Source organism: Dreissena polymorpha, chromosome 1, assembly GCF_020536995.1.
Source record: "Dreissena polymorpha isolate Duluth1 chromosome 1, UMN_Dpol_1.0, whole genome shotgun sequence".
NCBI classification, from domain to species: Eukaryota; Metazoa; Mollusca; class Bivalvia; order Myida; family Dreissenidae; genus Dreissena; species Dreissena polymorpha.
Window position 1 is genome coordinate 124,296,803 of NC_068355.1, and position 21,814 is coordinate 124,318,616.

Here is a 21,814-nt window from a genome sequence, read left to right on the forward strand (position 1 = left end):
TTTCAAAGTTGTCAAATCATTCTGGTTTGTTGCATGTGTAGGTCAACAGAACAGTGATACAAATATATTTAAAAAAAGGAGAACTTCAAAAATGTTTGAAACCACAAGTGTCAGATGTCTAATATATTGTATGTAACATCGTCCAGTGGTCCTCTTCTAAGTTAGTTTCAATCATGCATCATTGGTTTAGAATGGCCATGTCTCAGGGGGCAACTGCTTATATATAAAGTTATGAAGCAAAAATACTATAAACAATCTTTTTTTCCATAATGACAAGGCCCAGCTGTGTAATATTTGGCATATAACATAATTTGTTGGTCCTCTACCAAGTTTTTCAAATCATGACCATGGGGTCAAAGTTGCTGTGCCTTCAAGGTCTTAAAAACATATTTTTAAAGTAAAATTCATTTTAATTATTAAATACTTACCTGCTATCTCTTAGCTATACCTTTCCAAGGGGGTTAACTCATCCGAAAACTTAATCAAGCTGGGAACCGGCCTCCTCCATACTGAAATTATAGACTAGGTTAAACATAGTGCAATGCAACCCAGACAAAAACCAGTAACCAGCCTTCAATATTCTTTCAATACTAGTATACAGTTCAACCTGCCCGAGCGACTGCCTGTTAATAGCGCCCAACAGTCAATAAAGACCACACCGATTTCCTCCAGAACGATTTCACTATATATTGAACCTGCGAATAAAGCCCACCTGTGAACAAAGACCAACTACCACCCTTTTACATTCCCAAATCTCCATTTTGATGGCTTACAATGACCACTGCAATCATAAAAATCTACGATTTCGCAATTTTAAAAAAACAAAATGGCCGCCAGGACGCTGCGTAGTCACGTGATACACATCTTACCAGTGGACTCGTCGGTCGCTATGGAGATATTGGCAAGTGACAGTTTATTGCACTCGATAGCAGTTGTTTGTTTATTTAACATGCATAACTAACTGGTAGTCGCCTGCTTCTTTTATGCATTTGACAGTTTGTCAAAAGTGTAAAAAATTTCCTTTGTATTTAAGTGACTCGCGATTAATGTACTAATTGCCGAAAATATCAAAGACAAATTTGGGGCTTTTATAAACTCATTAAGGAAATTAACGGTTTCATATCATTTACGATGCCTATTGGAGACAAACATTTTGATAGTCATTCTCTTCTAAAATTTCTCCGTAATAAGACGTTCATAGATTATAGAAAAGTAAATTGTCAGTTCAAGTTAACCATCATGGCTTCCAAGCGTAAGTTCTTGACGTTGGAAGAACGCGTTAAGGTCATTAGTTTGTTAGGTAAAGGACACAGTTGTAGACGAGTGGATAGTGATCTTGGTGTAGGAAAAACTCAAATTCAGAGCATTTTAAAGCGTAAACATGAGATTATGGACGAATTCGAGGAGAACGTAAACTGTGAAAGTAAACGCCCTAAGATAATTAAATAAATAATAAAAACATAAGGGAATAGAAATACAACATGTAAGAAATATACAAATGTAAAACAATACTGTGTTTTCAATCCTTTATTTCATTATACATGCATAAGTATTCAAACATTTAAACAATATAGCACATACATAGAAAAGGTACCTGTTAAAAAACTACTAGCATATTTTGCAAAGTTTCGATCGACCCTGCGAATAAAAACCACCTGTGAACAAAGACCACAACGACCAAATCCCTTGAGTGGTCTTTATTGACAGGTTGGACTGTATATACACAAATATTAATCGAATAGCGGGGTGGGAGGTGGGACTCAGCGATAGCAGGTAAGTATTTAATAATTAAAATGAATTTTACTTTAAAAATTTGTTTTAATGTCATAAATACGTTACCTGCTATCTCTTAGCTGATTTTGCAGCTGCGGCAGGAAGGTTTGTATTTATTTTCCCATCACAGTAGAACCCATATACAGGGTTATCAGCTAATGATAGCAAAACCCAAAACAAGGGTTATAAGCTAATCTTCGTTAGAACGGTATTAATTGTGACTTCTCGGGCAGAGTAAGTATGTCTATGTCGTAAAAGACACTACCGTTAGTGATTTCACAACGAGACCAAACATATACAAATTGTATTGTTGACACTTTAGAGAACGAAGATAAAATAAAAAGAGGAAAAAGGTGGTCAGCTTGGAGCACATCAGAAAGTGGAGTGTGATTAATATACGCCCACGAAACAGACAGAGCTCTTAATTTATGCGGTGAGATCCTAAAAGGAATGAATCCTTTACTTAGAAATAAGAGTAAACCTTCTTAGTCGAGGTTAACCACGAAAAATAGAAGCCGCAGACACATCTCCCCCCCCCCCCTCGTTTTTTTCGGGAAATGAAGAGTCTCTTGCGAGAACCTTGAATGGACTAACACTGCTGAGATAGAACTTCAAAGCCCCGATTGGGCAGATTTTAGAAAGCCATATAGGGGAGTTGATATTAAGCAAGGATTCCTGGCTGACAACAAGGTGAAGACGCCATCGGATCAACTGAAAAATGATCGTATTCAACAGAAAAAGCATGAATTTCACTTTTCTGTATGGCTTAAGCCATAATAAGAAGGAAAATCGTCTTAAAATTATTTTGGAACTGTTACTAAGCCTGATGAAGAGGTTCATAGGAAGCCTAGTAAGAGACCAAATAACCCAAGCCAAATCCCCTTAAAGAGGTAAAGGAACGAAAAACATGGTGTTGAAGTTCCATGGCTTGGACCAGTTCCGAAATGGCTAAGTCAGCACAGACATGTGATGACTTACGAAAGCCAAGGTATGCGAGAGTGAGTCTGTATCCTTTGACGGAGATAAAAAAATATCTTATCATCAAAGAAATAGATGAGAAAAACCTCTATGCATCTAGCAGAGTGAAAGAGGTAATCAATATACCCTCGAATACCAGTCAAAAAAGAATTCCCAGAGAACCTCATAGACAGTTCTGGTGGAATTATTCTTGCAAAAGTAACAATGGTTGAAGCTCTAACAGAAAAACGTTCCTCTGTAGAGATTACCAAATAATGGCCAGACTTGTAGTGGCACATGTTTGGTTCCGTATAAAATATGTCTCTCGGATATATAATATTTGACCTGTGAAGCAGTTTCCTGGAAACATTGTACAGGTGACTGAAATGGTCGTTGAACCATAATCCCATGGGTCACCAAGTAGCGACCAGGAGGATATGGCAAAAACCCTGATATTCCAAGAAGAATAGAATGGATGCGATATAAGCGTAAGCATCCAGTTGGTCTCAAGCGGACGAATGTGTAACAATCGCACACGCTTCTGGATCATAAACTGGACTCACGTACAGAGGAACTCTGTGGTTGTCTCTGGTCGCATACAGATCGACCAATGGAAAATCAAACGTAAGAAAATTCTGGTTGACCACTTCCTGATGAAGTGTCTAATGCGACAGAAAGAACTGCAAGACAAAACGTCCAATAAGGCGTTGAGACGACCTGGTATGTGTAGGACGATAGAGAAAAATTGATGTTCTTGCAAAGAACGAATAAGTTCCTGGTTTTCAGATACAAGGAGTGATAATATGTTCACCTATGTGTCTGGATGTAAACCACGACTGATGTGTGTAAGTTTTCACCATCACACAGGAGTCGTGAAGATGTGTTGTAAATGAAAAACAGCTAAAAAGAATGCTCGCTTTTAAAGATGTTGACGTGCAGGCGATATTCATTAGGATACCACATACTCAGTACATGAGAATATCAGGATAAGTGGATCCAGGTGATCGTCCCCAACCTTCCCTGCTCGCATCTGTATAAGATGTAAGGAAGGTTGTGCTAGAAGAAGCTATACTCCTGCCAAGATAATCTTCTAGTCTAGGCACCACTGAATAGTGGGAAGTAAGGACAAAAAGATGGAAATCTGTGTCATTGAATAATCATGAGATCAATTCCAACAAAGATAAAAATAAAGCTAACGGACGTTAGAAAAGACGTATCAGCAGAAAGACCGGTGACCGGACCGGTAAATACCGACCGGTGGCTGGAACCATTAGTCAAGATGGGTGGGGAAAGAAATCTCGGCAAGCCGAACTTTTCCACTCCAATCAGGCTTGAAAGTTAGTAGAATAGAAAAGTGTTGAACACTTAAAGACTATGACCTATCTACAGTAGCCTCTTTCTTGAACCAATACAAGACGACTTTAAAATCCTGGAGAATAAAGGTCGTGAAGTCATCGATTTGCGAAGTACATAAGAATGACTGAAAGTGGTACCTCCGGCATCGGAGGTGTGGTGGCAGAAAAAGTGAAAACCCTAGGAGTAACCTTAGGGATGTCCACCCTTGCCGGTAAAAGGCTTGGAAGTCTTCAAATCTGGCTTGGTTAAGCCCTTTATTTCAAGAATCCTAACAAGACGAATTCCGATAGGACTACGACCAGTTATAGTAAGACGGCCTATTAGGGCCAAACGTGAAATAGAATAAGAACTTTAAAAGGGAAAAGTTGTTCTTTCTAATAAACTTGTCTCCAACAAGGGAATCTCGAAAACGAAAAGAGTGGATAAGGTCCCTCCAGAACCTTAGCATCTAATATCTGAGTTCGATAGCTCCCAAGCCATCTACAAGGCTGTGGCCGCCATGCAGTCAAGCTGGTAGGCAATCCTCTGTAACAGCCCTCTCTTAGTTGCCAAATCTCCAACATGGAGTAAATAACTGACATAGTAGTAGAAACAACTGGCATAGGAAGCGAAAGTATGATAATGTCAGAAATCTGACCCGGCCCCCTTTTGCGCCGCTTTGAAATAAAATTTCAATATATCATTTGACAGGTTTAGAAATTATCTCCCTATTAAAGCTTATTACTTCCATTGGATTGTATTTTTATGTCCCCCACTATAGTAGTGGGGGACATATTGTTTTTGCCCTGTCTGTTGGTCTGTTGGTTTGCGCCAACTTTAACATTTGCAATAACTTTTGCAATATTGAAGATAGCAACTTGATATTTGGCATGCATATGTATCTCATGGAGCTGCACATTTTGAGTGGTGAAAGGTCAAGGTCATCCTTCAAGGTCAAAGGTCAAATATATGGGTCAAAATCGCTCATTTAATGTACACTTTTGCAATATTTCAATATTCAAGATAGCAACTTGATATTTGGCATGCATGTGTATCTCATGGAGCTGCACATTTTGAGTGGTGAAAGGTTAAGGTCAAGGTCATCCTTCAAAGTCGTATTGGCGAGATGAACACCTAAACCAGAAGCCTGAAATTTAAACAAACAAGTGTTCGTAGACTAATAAGGCTCGATGACTGCAACATGTGTGGATGCCATAAAGGAACCAACACACGTGGAATGGAGACATGATATTCCGTAAAGGAATAAAATGGGGACCGTCGATATGACCAGTAGGTACGTGAACGCCTACATGATGTGTGGCGACGTCCCATGTCCCTGCAATGCCGAGATCTTGTTCGGCTACGCTGGAATAAGGTCTCCTAGAGTAGCGTCTTCGCGAGCGTTGACGTGATCGCTTACGAGCATATCGACGCCGAGAACTGCTCAATGAAGGAGTGCGTGTCCGATGTCTACCCTGTTGTATCAATGGTGACAGCCCGTTGACGATGATGAGTCTTTCGACGAAGAAGAAGAAGAATAGTCCGATGATGATGAACGACTTCTTCTTCTGACCGGTGACCGGACCGGTAAATCACCGGTGACCGGACAATGACCGGACCGGTCAATGACCGGTTACCGGTGGTCAGACGTCGATGGATGCAGAGCCAAAGCTCCGTGATCAACGTCCATGGGCGAAGACCGACGTATGGCGGGCGCCATATGGTCTGACGTCGACCGACTGACAGCATTATCCCGTTTCGGTTAACGTCTTGCCCGGATGGCCAAAGACCGACGTATGGCGGGAGCCATATGGTCTGACGTCGACCGACTGACAGCCTTAAGCCCGTTTCGGTCAACGTCTTGGCCAATGTCCCTTCTCAACTCTTGTATCTGCGACCATCATAGTCGATATATGAAAAACAAGAGCAAAACATATTCAACAATAAACTGGTCATAGACCAGATTGTCATACGGCACATTAAATCATTATTTGCTCATAATCACAATAATTAACATTCTCTCAGTTATTATTTGTAAAAGAGAAAAGGAGAAAAAAAGTGGTACATATAATACCACTGCCGTAGAGCATAAATTAAACAAAACAGATAACAAATAAAATGACCATCAACTAGATTGTCATATGGAACGTTAATATCATTATTGCACACAATGGCAAATGATAAACACTCTGTCAATGTATTAGAAGAACACGCTTTGCACGTTCTCGCAATGTATTAGAAGAACACGTTTTGCACGTGCTCGTTCGCGCCTGAAAACACCCAGCATGGTAGACATAAACCATTGTTCAATAAAAGCAAGCATGGCTTACCTTTACAAATAAAACAAAAGTCCATTAAATCCACATAAAATATCCGAGCGAATAGTAGAAAGATAAATAACACAACTTATCTTTTCAAAACCCCATTCAACCAAATGTAAAAAATCGAAAAAAACAATTTTCAATTCAGAGCGATGAAAAGGCATGTATACACCTGGTCGATCCGGAAAGAATATTGAGGGCTGGTTACTGGTTTTTGCCTGGGTATTGCACTATGTTTAACCTAGTCTATAATTTAAGTATGGAGGTGGCCGGTTCTCAGCTTGATTAAGCTTCCGGATGAGTTAACCCCCTTGGAAAGGTATAGCTAAGAGATAGCAGGTAACGTATTTATGACATTAAAAGTAAAGGTAAAGATATGTTTATAGTCTGATTTCGATACACGTGTAGATCTTCAATCGACTTCACATTTACCCCCTGACCACATGGTCAGAAGTCGTCCGTTAACATTCGGCGCAGTATGCAGCCACGGCACATTAGCTTATTTCCCTCACAGGTACCCATTTATACACCTGGGTGGAAAGAGTAAATGTGGGATAAATTTCTTGCTCAGGAAAATTCCAGTGGTGCGGGATTCGAACCAGGGACCTCTCGATCTCTAAGCCAGCGTCCTACCATTAGACCACTGCTCCCATTAAGTACTACTCTTAAGAAGCGAGGCAAAATTGTTAGTTTTTTTGCAAGTAACATTATTTAATGGCCAATTTGCTTAAATCATGACCTATGAGGTCACAACTGGGTGTTTCTCTTATATGTATATATGGAACACTTGTTTTCCGGAATCTTTTTTACATATATTTAGTATTACTAATTTGTAATTTTCAAATGATGGCCATTAACATCTAGTTCAAATCATATCCCTGGGTCTAAATGACCTAGCCCTGGATTTTATTATACACAAAATATGATCACCAGGAGGCTAGGCAGCGTTCCTCATACTGCGTAAGTGTAAACTTCTGAAAACTAGCAGTCATATTTATCCCAAATTGTCATGAAGCTTGCTCAGAACGTTTGTTCAAATGATATCTCTACCAAGGTCAATCAAGGTTCAAGTCCGTTGAAAATCATCACTGCCAAGGGGCGTGGCAGATTTTCATATATGGCTAAAATAAAACCTTGTAAACACTCTAGAAGTCATATTTTTGCCCAATCATAATGAAACTTGCTCAGAACGTTTGTTCTGATGATATATCAGCTGAGGTCATGAGGTTTCAGTCCACTGAAAAACATGCCCTCTAAGGGGTGGGGCAGTTTTTTTAATAGGCTATATTGAAAGCTGTCAATTTGTTTTTAACTATCTCAGCCAAGTTTGAGAATATTTATGGTCCTTTGACAAAATGGCCACCAGGGGGTGTGGCATTTTTTCCTCTAGCTATAATGAAATCTTTAGAACACTCAAGGAGTTTGTATTTAAAGATGTCATGAAACTTGCTAAGAACATTTGTCTAATGATATCTCAGCTGATTTCACAACAACTGTTTATTAACATGACTGCAGGGGGACGGGGTAGTTATCCTTATATGGCTATAGTTGAAGCTTGTGAATCCTCATTAAGCCATGTTTAACATCTCATTTTTTTAAACATCAGTACATTTGGTTTAAAATATCTAAGTGGAGGTGTGGGACAGTTTTCCTTCTATGACTTTAGTTCAACCATGTGACCACTCTAGAATAGGCACAGATTTTACCCAACATTTATTAAACTTGCTCAGAACATTTGCTGTTATTACATCCCATTAGTGGAGTTCAAAAATGGGTCCTTTCCATTGAAAAATATGATTTCCTGGGGTTGGGGCATTCTTCCTCATATGGCGATAGTAAAACCTTGCGACACTCTAAGGCAGACAAACAAAAGGCAATCATAAAAGCCCATCATTAGCACTATGTTCTCAGGTTAGCTTTAAAATGTTTAAAGGTAAGAACTCTAAAACAAAAATATATGAACAGAACATCCCTACAATATGCACTCTTTTTCTTGTTAAATGACGATTTCCATTGAAATCTGGCCAGTAGTTGAAAGTAATAATTCTGCCAAAATACTTTATTTACTTAATAAAATGTCAATGGCTTAATTATGAAGCTCATGAAGTATATGTGAATTTTCTGGGAAATAACCAGGACAAAAAATGTGAACGAAAGACAGCCAGACTAAGTGCAGAGTACAGTATATGATCTCCACAATAGTGGGAAACATATCATAATATTGCCAACGGATACCATTTATATATACACTATAAATAACAAAACAAATTGATTTATCAATCATTTATCGTTCGGTTTCATTGTAAATGTTCATTTGTACATGGAAATCTATCAATGAGACAAACTACATTTGTAACACTATTATACAGCATCATTAGTTTTACATAAAATATAGGCTTTACAAAAATTTATCTTAAGACATAATAAATACACCTTTTTCTATTGTCCATGAACAGGAGCTGATCCCCAATGAAACACATTTACTTGCAACCAACATCATTGTTAAAATACATCATATCATGGGTTTAATTACAAAGAACATGAAAATATAGACTATAACAATAAAACAGTAGATAACAATATTTTCACGTAACGCAATTGTCCTATTACAGTACTAGACGGTATTCATAGTTATGTCAAGCACATGGGGTGTTTTAAAACCTATATCACTTGTTATCTTTCAAATCCTGAAGCTTTTTGGGCAATGAATGCTTCAAGCACCAACACAAGAAGGGTAAAAACAAACATTGTAAAAGGTGTTGAATGCAAAGGAGTTGAAGTGCACTAAGTTGCTATTGTCTAATCAGGCCAACCCCAAAATAGGTTGCCTAATGACACTTCCGGTATGATTTCATAAAAATTAAAATTTTACCCGTTTAAAATGACCTTTTTTTTAAATCTACAAGGGCTATTGATAATGCTTATCTTTATATACTACTGGTTTATTATTTCTATTAAAATTTCAGATTTTGATTGGGCTTCCATTTGGCACCAATTTTAGATTCAATGTATATATCTAACGTATATAAACTTAACTGAAGTTGTGGGGTATATACATTTAAGTGGGTACAATCATGAGGGTCCATTTAATTTACTTCAAGCTTTATTTAAGTCTGATATTCTTAAGTTTAATCTTAAGTCTCAATATTTAATATTATTAACCAATGGGAATGACATTTTTTCGAGGCTATGAGCTTTCTCAGTGGTTAATATTTAAATTTGAGACTTAATTTGTTAGTGCTTTTGTAGAATTGGAAAAGAACTGAAATGAAGTCCCTGTAAATGTTGTCAAAAATTCTCATTTCAGAATTACCTGTAATCTAAGCGTGCATGTAGTCTGAGTTACAAAAACATTTCTGACATTGCTGTCAGGTGAAATATTTGGCAAGTACAAAATAAAATGATACATGAAATGTGCATGCGAGTATGTTTGTTTTTTGTGGTAGGTAATAATGCTTCAGGTTTTGTATTTGTATATATGAGCTGGCTAAGCAATTAACTTTGGAAAACATAATTATTATTTTACAATGGAAGTAATTACCAATTCTTTTTGGACAATTGACCCTAAATTAAACAGTATTTTACTGAACTTTTTTAAACATTTGTTTATTGTTATTATTATCTTACATGTGTACTGCACATGAATAGAGGAACAAACATATAAAAATCATCAAAACAAAAATAATCATTTTTAATTTTCTTTTGATGATGATGACCTACCCAGAATAAGATCATTCATTTGGTCGCCTTGAACATTTTAAAATACAAAATTATTATTAAATCAATTACCGGTATACTTTTTTTATCATAATTTCATGGGACTTGCATAAACATTTAAGAGATGTATTGAACTTTTGTAATTTCATGTTTATAACAAAGAAAACACACAGGTTCACTTGATGATGACATCAGTCAAGAAGACAAAACACTCTAAATATTAATTAGCTTTCTTAATATCATTGTCTCAAAGACTGCTATTAAAACAACTACATGTACTTTTGGAAGATAGGACATCATATTGTATGTTTTCTTCACAACTTAAACCTTTGGTAGATTATTACCTTTGCAAGACAGGCATAATGATAAGATTTATGTGCTTGGAGAAATACTGGTGTAATTTATTTACATTTGATGAATCAAGGTACCATTTCACATACTTAACCCAGGACTTCAGACATCATTTGGGTATGGGGCTTTAAGCCTTATTTTTGGGGACAGGGATAAGTGGTGGGGGTATGGGGTGGATTTTGGTTGAAAAATAATTATTTTGGCACAATTTTCATAGTATGGAATTGAAAAAAAAACAATCCTGAGGTTGGAAGACCCATAAGAGAATTTGCAGTGGAAATAAATCTGTATAAGGCTGTTTTGTTTTAAACCTCCCTTTGGAAATGCTACGTCAGGGCTCTAAATGCCATACATTTATCACATGAAATCTCCATTTGACATCAGCTACTGTATGTTCTATTAACACACTGATTGTGCACACAAACAGACTGCTATTCTGAAAAGCATAACAAGCGGAATACTAGTGAAAAGGTACCTCAAATTATTTAATAACAGTGAGTAATTTTATTATATGGAATACTTTACATAACCAAGGACACCCCTCTCAGCCTGTTTCCCCATTCTGACCGTCCTGCCCTATTCTACCCCTCCCTGTGTATTGCGATTGTATTCATTCACACACTCACGTCAATGGGAACATACAAACACACAAACACTCAAACAAAATTGGACAGGGGCTCACGTCGCATTGTTCCACCATTCTAAATGGCAGGAGCATAGCAACTCTGAATTATGCGCCAGACTGTGTTGTTTGCCTGTTGTATAAATGCACAGGACGTGTTTGTACACAGCTGCCATGTGATCACAGATAACTACAGACATGTCCAGGATTCGAACCGAGTATTACATGTACACTAAAAATCACACAGGTCCGTTTGCCACACTGTCACAAGTGACTGGAATCGTTGCGGCTTCCAACACATCTTTGTCCAGGCACCTGCAACAGGAAAAGAAATTTAGCGTAGCTCTCCAGGGAAAACAGGCTGTAATACAAGTATGTAAAGTGTCGTGCCATATTAGCCTGTGCAGTCTGCATAGGCTTATCAGGGAAGACACTTTCTGTCTAAACTGGACGTTGGCTAAGAGACTTCCTTTAAGCAAAAAAATACCATAAAAGAGGAAAGTGTTGACAAAAACAGCCCACTCACTGTCTATTCTTGACTGAGCAATTGCATGAGTGCTAAAACAATTGTGCACTCCATATCCTTTTATAAATCTTTAACCCTGCTTAATTCTGCTTTGCGTGTTTTGACAGGAACAACAGAAGTCAAAGTGAATTAACTCTCTGATACACAGGTTAATACAATTTAACCAATTTGAAAAGTATTGTTTTATTTAACAGCAGTTTCCCTAGTGTTGCTATGATCAACCGGTATGTAATAATGTTTAAGATAAAACAATAAAACATTAAAATTAAATTGTACAAAAATTGTATCTCATAATTGCCCCCTACCTCCATTTCTTTAAAAACCTCCCTATCTTTTCAAAGTAAGGGGAATTCTCCACCCCCTAACATTTGGTTTTCTATAATTGACACTGAACAACTGTCAATATTACATGCTACAAGCGAATATCACATTATAATCAATGGTCCACTAGTCAATAACCTGTATAGTGTTATAATGGAACTTTAATTTCTTTGTAACATTTTGGTGTAACAGATGTGACAGACGTTAAGATTCTGTCAGATACATTATCTGACAGTAAGGTGGCAGGTTTTTGCGCTGTCTGTTCTTAATATTTTAAGCATACAAGTCTTGGCTTTTAAAATGCTGAGAATGGAATAAAATGTGAACCACCATTGAGGTCCTAAAAACGCCAGTAGACCACACACACAACAAAACACTGACAGTGCACTGCTACATTCCATACCTTTGTTTTTCTGGTTGGTGTTCTTCCTTTGGCCCGTTTTCTAGTGGTTCTTCAGGGACTGGCTTCACAATGCTGGTCTTGGATAGAACTCTGTAGGATGTAAGAAATATAGATCTGATGAGAAACTAGGGATTGTGAAGAAAACCAAAATTGGCATTGAAATAATTACATTTTCATTCATTTATTTATCAAGGTTTTGCAAGCAATGGTTTTAACAACTTTGAATTGTGTGGCCTAGAAGACAATAATCATTGTTAAATTTAAATACTGGACTTACAAAACCAAATTTGAGTTTGTAATATAGCTGTTGTTTTTTTCAAAGTGAGAAGCCCAGATTATAACAAAAAGGTTAATCATTATATCCCTGAAATCTCTGACACTACATAATAAGGCTAAGCCATGTAACTTACCCATCGCCGTGAGCCTGAGAGTCTGCCGGTGTCTGTGAGGAGGCCGTGGTCTCGTGCACGTCTCCTCTGTGGCTCTGAACTGGGGCCGCCAAACCACTCGCTTCACTGCTCTCCACCAACACAGGGCTTGCTTCATTCACAACTCCACTGAAAAAGCAACATACAAACAATTAATAGTTTTACCAAACCTAACAAAGGCAACAAATTTGGCGATGTTGAAATTTTATTAAACATTTGGTATGAACAAAGTGAATTTTTAACAAGAGATGTGTATGTCAGAAAATCAATGCCCCCTATTGCGCCGCTTTGAAGCCATTAATTTGACCTTTGACCTTGAAAGATGACCTTGACCTTTCACCACTCAAAATGTGCAGCTCCATGAGATACACATGCATGCCAAATATTAAGTTGCTATCTTCAATGTTACATTGCAAAACTTTAACCAAGGTTTAAGTTTTGGGACACACACATACAATGACTGACACAATGACAGACAGACAGGCCAAAAACAATATACCCCCGATCTTTCGATCCGGAGACATAAAAGACCAAACAAGAGATGTGTTTGTCAGGAACACAATCCCCCCTATTGCGCTGCTTTGAAATAAAATTTCAATATATCATTTGGCAGGTTTAGAAATTATCTCCCTTTTATAGCTTATTACTTCCCTTTGATGGTATTTTTTGACTTTTGACCGTGAAGGATGACATTGACATTAAAAGTTGTTTCCGATTATTTCCTTTAAAAAAATATTACTTCCCTTTTGAAAATGATCTGTACCTGCCAAATGATATAAAAATAGAAATTATCTCCCTTTAAAGCTTGTTACTTCCCTTGGATTTTGTTTTTTGACCTATGACCTTAAAGGATGACCTTGACCTTTCAACACTCAAAATGTGCAGCTTCAGGAGATACACATGCATGCCAAATATCAAGTTGCTATCTTTAATATTGCAAAAGTTATGGCCAATGTTAAAGTTTTCGAACGGACGGACAGACTGACTGACACACTGACTGACGGACAGTTCAACTGCTATATGCCACCCTACTGGGGGCATAAAAATAACATTAAATTTTATAGTTTGTTAGATGTAACTCAGTTTTTAGGGATTTTAACAGCAATCAGCTGTCTTATTTCCCTAAAATTAAAAACAACAAAAAATAACACCGAAATAAAACCCAAGAATCTGACAAAAATAAAAAGGCACAGGCATTGTGTAAATTTTGATCCATGACTTTGATAATTAATCGGCTAAATGCATGAGCATTAAGTGTCGTCCCAGATTCGCCTGTTAAGTCTGCACAGGCTTAACAGGGATGACAATATCTACTTTTATGGAATTTTTTGTTTAAAGAAAGCCTCTTTTAAACGAAAATCCAGTTGAGGCTTAAAGTCACGTCCCTGATATGCCTGGGATGACACTAAACGCACATGCATTAAGTCCAGTTTTCCCAGAACAAGGCTCCATTGGTTGCACAGCCCACCCTTAACTGATGATGTCATTACTACCTGTCAGGAGATGAGCTCACTGTCGTCTCAGAGTGAGGTGCAGAGGACTGCGATGCGGAGTCGTTCTTGCATGTCGTCGAACCTTTGGTTGTCTTAACATCTGCCGCGCATGCCACGTCCACATCAACGTCATTGTTCACGCTGCTCATACGTTCTTCAGTTAGCCCTACTGCCATGCTGGGCTGTGAGAGAGTCTCATTGCCATTCAACTTATTGTCATCCACCGCTGTGCCGCTGGCTTTCTCAACTAGCGTATCGACGTCCGTGCCCAGGTCAGCGTCAATACTTTCTAGTACAAGGTCGTCTTTCTTTGGGCTGTTGGCACTGGAAACTGAAAATCAAACGAAACAAACTTTAACGCTGCAACCAGAAGAACCTCTTTTTAGCAATATGTTGAATTTAATATAGATCATTGGAAATGTGTGTTATTGCATTTAAATCAATGAATCAACTAAATGGTCTTCCATGAGAGTTAATGACAGAGCATAAACCTAATAAGACTTGATGTTCTGAAAAACAGTTTTGTTTCATTTGACTCATTATCAAGGAATGTGTTATTAGATTTTTCACCATATTCAACAGTCTTCCATCATATAGACTTTTGTTGGTTTTTATAGATTATAGATATAAATTCACAAGTGATAAGAAATTAATATTTTCTCGAGCGGCACAGCCATAAATGAAACTATTTATTTTCTATGATCATGAGTAAATTTAAATTGCTTTTATATCAAAACCAACACAATTTATTTTCATTTAATGCTTTGACACTGTAAATATTTTAAAAGGATTGGACAAGACCATTTCATGGGATGAATAACATCATTGTCAAAATGATGTCATTCAATAGGAAACATCTTCACTCTCATGTTCTCTTTTAGGAACCATTTAAACAACAAAAATCATGAAATAAATGCAGTTACTGTAACTGTTGATCCTTGAGGTTGGTTCTGTGGTATCCATGTCAACAGGTGAACTGCTTCTCTCCAAGTTACCACTGGAAAATACAAGACCAAGCAGTCTCTATAAGGTGTACAGGGAAACCAAGAATACACGATCTGGGTTAATATATAGTAATTTATTTCATTATATTTTAAGCAGAACTGAATTTTGTGTCAAACCTTTTGTTATATGTACCTTATCTGTATAATTTTTTTTTAAACAAACATTGCTTCAAAAACTTCTACCAACCTACAAATGTAAAATAATTAATTAGTTTTGAGCTTTTTACTTTCTCCTTTGAGTGCATAATATTCTCGAAAACTAAGAATAATCATTCTATTTAGCTCACCTCTTTTTTTCGTCATCAAAACTAGTAAAGTCTGCCCACTCCTGTTTCTGCCGTGCTTTGTCTGACATTTTGTTGCTGAACTCTGCCCACTTTGCATCACTCATGGGCTGACCTGGCGCGGATTTGGAGAAGTCCGCCCAGTTGTCCTCTGGGGCGGGCTTATCAGCAGAGTCCCAGGGTGAGGTATCCATGGCGATGGGACCTCCCTCTGCGCCCACAGCTGGGGCCGACTGCTGCTCGAAGTTGGCAGTCCATGCTGAAATACAAACAATATGTACAAGATTGTATCCCTTAGTCATATTCATCATATTACAAAAATATAATTAGGTTTCCCAATAATAATATAAATTTTATTATACATTTCCCATGTTCACGAGTATAGCTCACATTCCCAATTAACAGGGTTCCCAGCTTTTTGTATAGGTTAACAAAATTCCCTGATTGTTCGCTGATGGAAAATAAAAATTCCAGGATTATAATTTCGACCTATTTCTTGTTTTAGACACCCTCAATAAATAGCAGTTGCAGACATAACTAAGCTACATGTATACTATAAAGCCACCATAGGCATGCAGAGGAATTGATTTGCTATTTGAATTGTATGGACTTTTCGACACAAGTTGGGAAAGTCTGACCAAACAAAATTCCCTGATTTTTGCCTGATTTCAGGAACTTTTCCCAAATTCCCTGACTGGAAAAAGTGAAAGTCTTTTTCCAGGTTTTCCCTGATTTCCAGGTTGGCTGGGAACCCTGCCAAACAAGAGGGTCAAAGGGACTTTACTGTTCTGAGCAGGTAGTGTTCACTGGGTTTCAAAATAAAACTGCTCCAACAGTTTGCATGTTTTTTCAAACAAACCACTATAATGTTCAAACTCCTTTATAGCATAACAAAACATATGTTGAAATGTCATTGGCGAATTTCATGATGAATGGATTACAAATGAAACCAAATAAATTGCCAAATAAGGAACTGCCTGCCAAATGGCACCCATTTAATCCAATGGACTGGATTCATATCTCACTTGACAGGAAACTCATAAAAAAACTTCAGACCAAGTTTCATCAAGATTGTCAAAACATGTAGCCTCTATCGTGTTCACAAGCTTTCTCTTTAATTCTACCTAGTGAACTAGTTTTTGAAATCCAAGTAAACCATTACTAAGTCGGTCAGGCTATCATTGAGACTTATATTCTTCAGTTTCATGAAGATTTCCTTATTAATGCGGCGTTTAAAGTGATAACAAGCTTTTTCTTTTCTTTTTTTTTAAATAATGACCTATTTTTTAGTTTCAAACTCATTTGAGATATCAGTTTTAAAACATGATCTGACCAAATTTCGTGATGATTGGTATATCCATGCAGCTTCTTGAGTGTTCACAAGCTTTTTCTACAACTTTATCTAGTGAGCTAGATTTTGACCCCATGCAGCCCAGCTTCCAACTCAGCCAACATATCTTTAGGTCACACATTCTGAGCAAGTTCATTAAAATTGGACATTACTGTGATTTCTATAATGTTAATAAGGTTTTACAATAGCCACATAAGGAAAACTGTCTCGCCCACTGGCCACCCTGTTTTTCATGAAGCATATTCAAACTTGGCCAAGTGATCATTAGAACAAATGTTCTGAGCAAGTTTCATGATGATTGGACTAACAATAGGACTTACAAAGAAAATCACCTCAAGGTTTTACTATAACCATATTACAACAAACTAACCATTTTCTAACTTAGCCCAGAAATCATAAGGATTAATGTACTGAGCAATATTCATGATGATTTGACAACTCGTGCAACTTTGCGGGTGTTAACAAGCTTTTTCTTAAAGTTAACTCAGTTTTTGGCCGCAAGTAGCCCTGTTTTGAACCTGGCCGAGATATCAATGGGACAAAATGTTCTGAGTAAGTTTCATGAAGATTGGGCAATAAATGTTGCCTCTAGAGTAATAACAGGGTAAATGTTGGCAAAGCACAACAGACAAAAGTTAATAACAAAAGCTCACAATAAGCTCAGGTTATCACATAATTATGGTTAAAGAACAGAATTTTGAAAATACCGATTTTATAGGTTTTCACAATAGCTCACAAAGCTACAGTTTACATAATACTGAAATCAGTACTAATGAAAACTTTCATGGCTTTTGCCCGATTAATGTCAGATGTAGATTGACAGTTCTACCTTCATTGGAGTCAATATCCATCTTCTCTGCAGGGGTGGTGGGTTGCTGTACGATACGCTCCGGGCTATCCAGCTCCTCCTCACTCTCGGTGCTGTTGTCACTGTCGTTGCTGCTACCACTGGCAACCGGTAACCGCCTGCAACACCAACCAGTATTTATTGACACTTGCACATCCATGCATGTTTACTTATTTAAATTTATAGTTATGTAATTATTATTTAATCATTACTTTTAACAATAGCTGGGGAGGATTTTTAAATATTAATGGCAAAATCTGGTACTTGATGTAATGAAAGTCGGGGAACTGTCTGATCGAATATTTTATTGCACATTTACATAAATTAATATACAATTTTGAACTAAGTTTAATGTTCAGACAAAGCATCAGTCTATCATTGTATGACAGTTTAATTTATTTTCTTGGTATCTATTATCTATTGTTTAGATACATACTTATCAGGTTAATTTTTACGTTTACAAGTTTTTGTTGCTTAAAATCTTCTTACATTATAGAAGCCTGTACAATTATGCATAAAAATAAAATGCCTCTAGAAAGAATGTACAAGCTATAGGACTTTGTAATACAATGTCACCTTGTGACTATAACGGGAAAAGAACTTGAATATACATTAAGCACATCGTCTACAACATTATTTTGAATACTTGCAATACTTCAATTCATACTCAGAGCGTTGTTTTTGCTGTGCGTTTGGAGAGAAAGTGATTTCTTTCTCCTCCCAGATGTCCTCATCACTGTCATTGTCAAACTGCTCCAGACGCTCGTTACAATACTGCTCAAACTTCGTGGCATCCGTCCGAGACTAAAATGTATATAACCTGTGCTGTAATAATAATGGTTATGGTTAGGGTGCTGGTCTTGAAATTGATCAGTTGTCACTTGTCACTTAAAGGCTGATTTGGACTATGATAAATTTCTATTTCAGTGGTAAATTGTAGCACTTGGTTGTATGAAATGCAATTGAACAAGCAAATTCATTGAATTGATACTCCCCGCCAATATGCTTTTGGACACAAAAGTGTTATATTTGATACTCAGCTAAAAAAGCATTTTTTAAGATACAAAGGGCCATAACTCCGTTATTAACAGATGGTGTACAATGCCATTTAGCGTGCATGATCCTCTTATCCATATATATACTCATACCAAGTTTCAATGAAATCTGCCAAAGCACTTCCAAGATATGGCTCCGAACACAAAAGTGCCGGACGGATGGACGGAAAGATGGAAGGACGGACGGACAACGCCAAAACAATATCCCTCCGCCTATGGCGCGGGATAATTAGCTTTAAACATTTGCAGACACCATTTTAAATTCAATTCTTGACAGTAACATCACTTTAATTTCAAACATATACAGACACATCACTTGAAATGTATATCATTCTAGATACTTCATTTTTACTGTAAATCATGCACAGACACATTACTTTCAATAATCACAAAATAGAACTTCATACATTGCACGGGTTTTAGTGCTAAGAAATCGTATTCTGCTAAATTTGAAGTTCAACAATTAACAAACATGCATCATGTTCATTTGAAAATATTTGGGATATATAAACAAAGTTTAAGACCTATCAATATGTCACAGAATATAGAAACAAAGTTTAACTCTTTCCCCCATAAGAAGCAAAGTTAAAATGGCTTTTGCAACCAGCATAAAACCAGAACAGCCTGCGAGTTTTATGCTGTCTGCTGATCATCCGTATCTAAGTGTCAGAAATGAAGCCCTTAAAACTTGAATCTAATAAGAATGGTATTAAATTAAATGTAACTTTCTATGGGACTACAAAAGCGTCAAAATATGTATCTAAGTGGTAAAGGGTTAAGACTCATCAATATTTAACTGATGAACAGACATGAGTTAACTTGAACAATAAGCAGATGGGAACTCACCAAGTCTTCATTGACATTACTGAAATCAATGCTGGATATCTTGTCAGTAAATGGAGAACTGTAAATACAAATATATAGAATATGAAAACAATATCTGCATGACCACACCAAACAATGAATTGACCACTACATACATAATTAAATACATCATGTATTCAACTAATAAGGCTTTACCACATTTTATTGAATGCTTTCATAGCAGAGCAAAAAACAACAAGTCTCCGCATGACAATCGTGCAGTTAAAATAGGCAACATATACAAATTAGAAACCTGACAGTACTGCTTTCAAAAACAAGATGATGATTTTAATTAATGCACATGCCCCTGGGGAAAGCCTTGCCATTATGAATGCAAGAGTGGGTCATTGTCAAGGGGAAATGAGATCAGCTGATGTGAGTGTTCACAGCCTTCAATTTTGACCTTTATAATTGGTCTTGGTGCAAACGTAGGTAAATGTCAAGCTTAAAATAAATTAGGGGAAATTGGTGTGAGATAGAGTTCAAAGAAATCATCCATGCAAGCATCAAAGGTTTAGTGGGAACCATTACTGATGTTAGACAAAACACATCACTTGGAATAACCAACCAAAAAAAAAACTTTTTTAAGTTACCCAAGAAAATGTGAACGAGAAAAACTCATGTACAGCACATTTTTCAACATTTTAGTACGTATTATTTACATTACCAATTACAAATGTATGAGTCATACTTACTCCGTTTTCTCTTCCTGTTCACCAAACTCATCCTCATTGAAGCCAAACTGATCAATGAAGTTGGATGTCATCTGTTGCAGCTGATAATCAGAGAACGCCTGATGAAAAAATCAGGCAGTATACATTGGTCGCAACGTAATCATGTTTAACTACGGTATACATTGGTCGCAACGTATTTATTTTTAACTGCAGTATACATTGGTCGCAATGTAATCATGTTTAAGTGCTAACATCTACCACACCATTAGTGGAAAAATGAAGCTATGGTAGTATTGAAAAAAAATACATCAGCCCCCCTTTCAGAGAAAACCCCTATCAATCAACAAGTGTGCATTGCATTCCTATTGCTCATTATCTATACATGCGTAATGCTTCAGCATCATCATAGACATGATTTATCAAGTCATTTCAGTTTTATAAACATATGGACATACGGAAAGACTTACAAACAGCAGCGGATTGACAAAGAACAAACTTATAGCACAATGTGTAAAACACCTTTTCATGATCAGTTATCAATGTATTGTTTTATATATAATACTACTATACAGTTTAGTGCTAATTTTAGTAACAATAACCTGACCTTTTAACTTAGTGAAAAATAAAAAGTATTGGGTACGCGCTATCCTAACAAATACATAGAATAGACACAAATAAACAGTCCAGATGATTACCAAGGGTCAAGTGTGAAACTATTAGAAATGTTTAGCACATACAACATTTTCAAATTCAACCTTTAATATGCCACAATCATGCTACCACTATTAAAGTACTTATTTGTTCAAATAATGTTAAATAAGTTACTTAGTTTAATATATGTTGAATAAGTTAAAATGATATTCATTTCGTTTTTTACAAAGCCATATTAAAAACACTATGACTAATAAAATCTACTGATTTTTTCAGCAGAATCACAATTATAACATATATCTACTGGCAAATTGCAGAGAGAAAGAAAGCACAATAATTTGCAAACTGCAAAAAAATAACTGTTAATAGTTGGCTGCTTATTTGTGTGAGAGAGACCAGTAAGTTAATCACCTGTTGCATAGCTGTGTCCTGGGGGAATGGAATGTTGCTGAAATCTGCATCGTCATCCTCACTTGATGAAGCCAGATTGTGACCTTGTACCTAACATGACAGGCGACAACATTTATTGATGACATTGGAGTATTTGGATAAAGTAAAAGCACTGTAAATTTTGCAGAAACGCTAATAAAGTGAAAGCATCTTGTTTGAACATATACAATTTATGACAAAATTAATGCTTGAACAAAATGTTTAAGTGCACTAAAACAAGATTTCATCACAGGCATAACTCAGTAATAGTAAATAAGCTTTTTATGTTATGGCAGTTATTTTCAGTCTATGATTTAAGAGAGGAATGCACAATACCAAGTTGATAATCATCCAACATATCAAAAAACAATGAATCAAATTATTACTTCTATGCGCGAACAAATAATC

General features: G+C 36.7%; 1 protein-coding gene across 4 annotated transcripts in view; it reads right to left on the bottom strand.

Annotated features, from left to right (window-relative positions):
• Window positions 1-8,654: 8,654 nt before the first annotated feature.
• The window catches only part of LOC127848531 (serine/threonine-protein phosphatase 6 regulatory subunit 3-like), a 35,524-nt gene continuing 22,364 nt past the window's right edge, over window positions 8,655-21,814 (bottom strand). For 2 of the 4 annotated variants that reach the window (XM_052381066.1, XM_052381044.1), the window contains exons 16-26: window positions 21,389-21,478; window positions 20,348-20,445; window positions 19,635-19,692; window positions 18,401-18,537; window positions 17,716-17,852; window positions 15,539-15,794; window positions 15,171-15,244; window positions 14,248-14,578; window positions 12,737-12,883; window positions 12,327-12,416; window positions 8,655-11,391 (exon numbers count right to left, since the gene is read on the bottom strand). In XM_052381066.1, coding sequence (XP_052237026.1) covers window positions 11,316-11,391; window positions 12,327-12,416; window positions 12,737-12,883; window positions 14,248-14,578; window positions 15,171-15,244; window positions 15,539-15,794; window positions 17,716-17,852; window positions 18,401-18,537; window positions 19,635-19,692; window positions 20,348-20,445; window positions 21,389-21,478 — 1,494 coding nt within the window. In that variant the 3' untranslated portion in view covers window positions 8,655-11,315. The remainder of the gene's footprint in view (window positions 11,392-12,326; window positions 12,417-12,736; window positions 12,884-14,247; window positions 14,579-15,170; window positions 15,245-15,538; window positions 15,795-17,715; window positions 17,853-18,400; window positions 18,538-19,634; window positions 19,693-20,347; window positions 20,446-21,388; window positions 21,479-21,814) is intronic. The other 2 variants (XM_052381060.1, XM_052381051.1) reach the window with 2 other exon arrangements.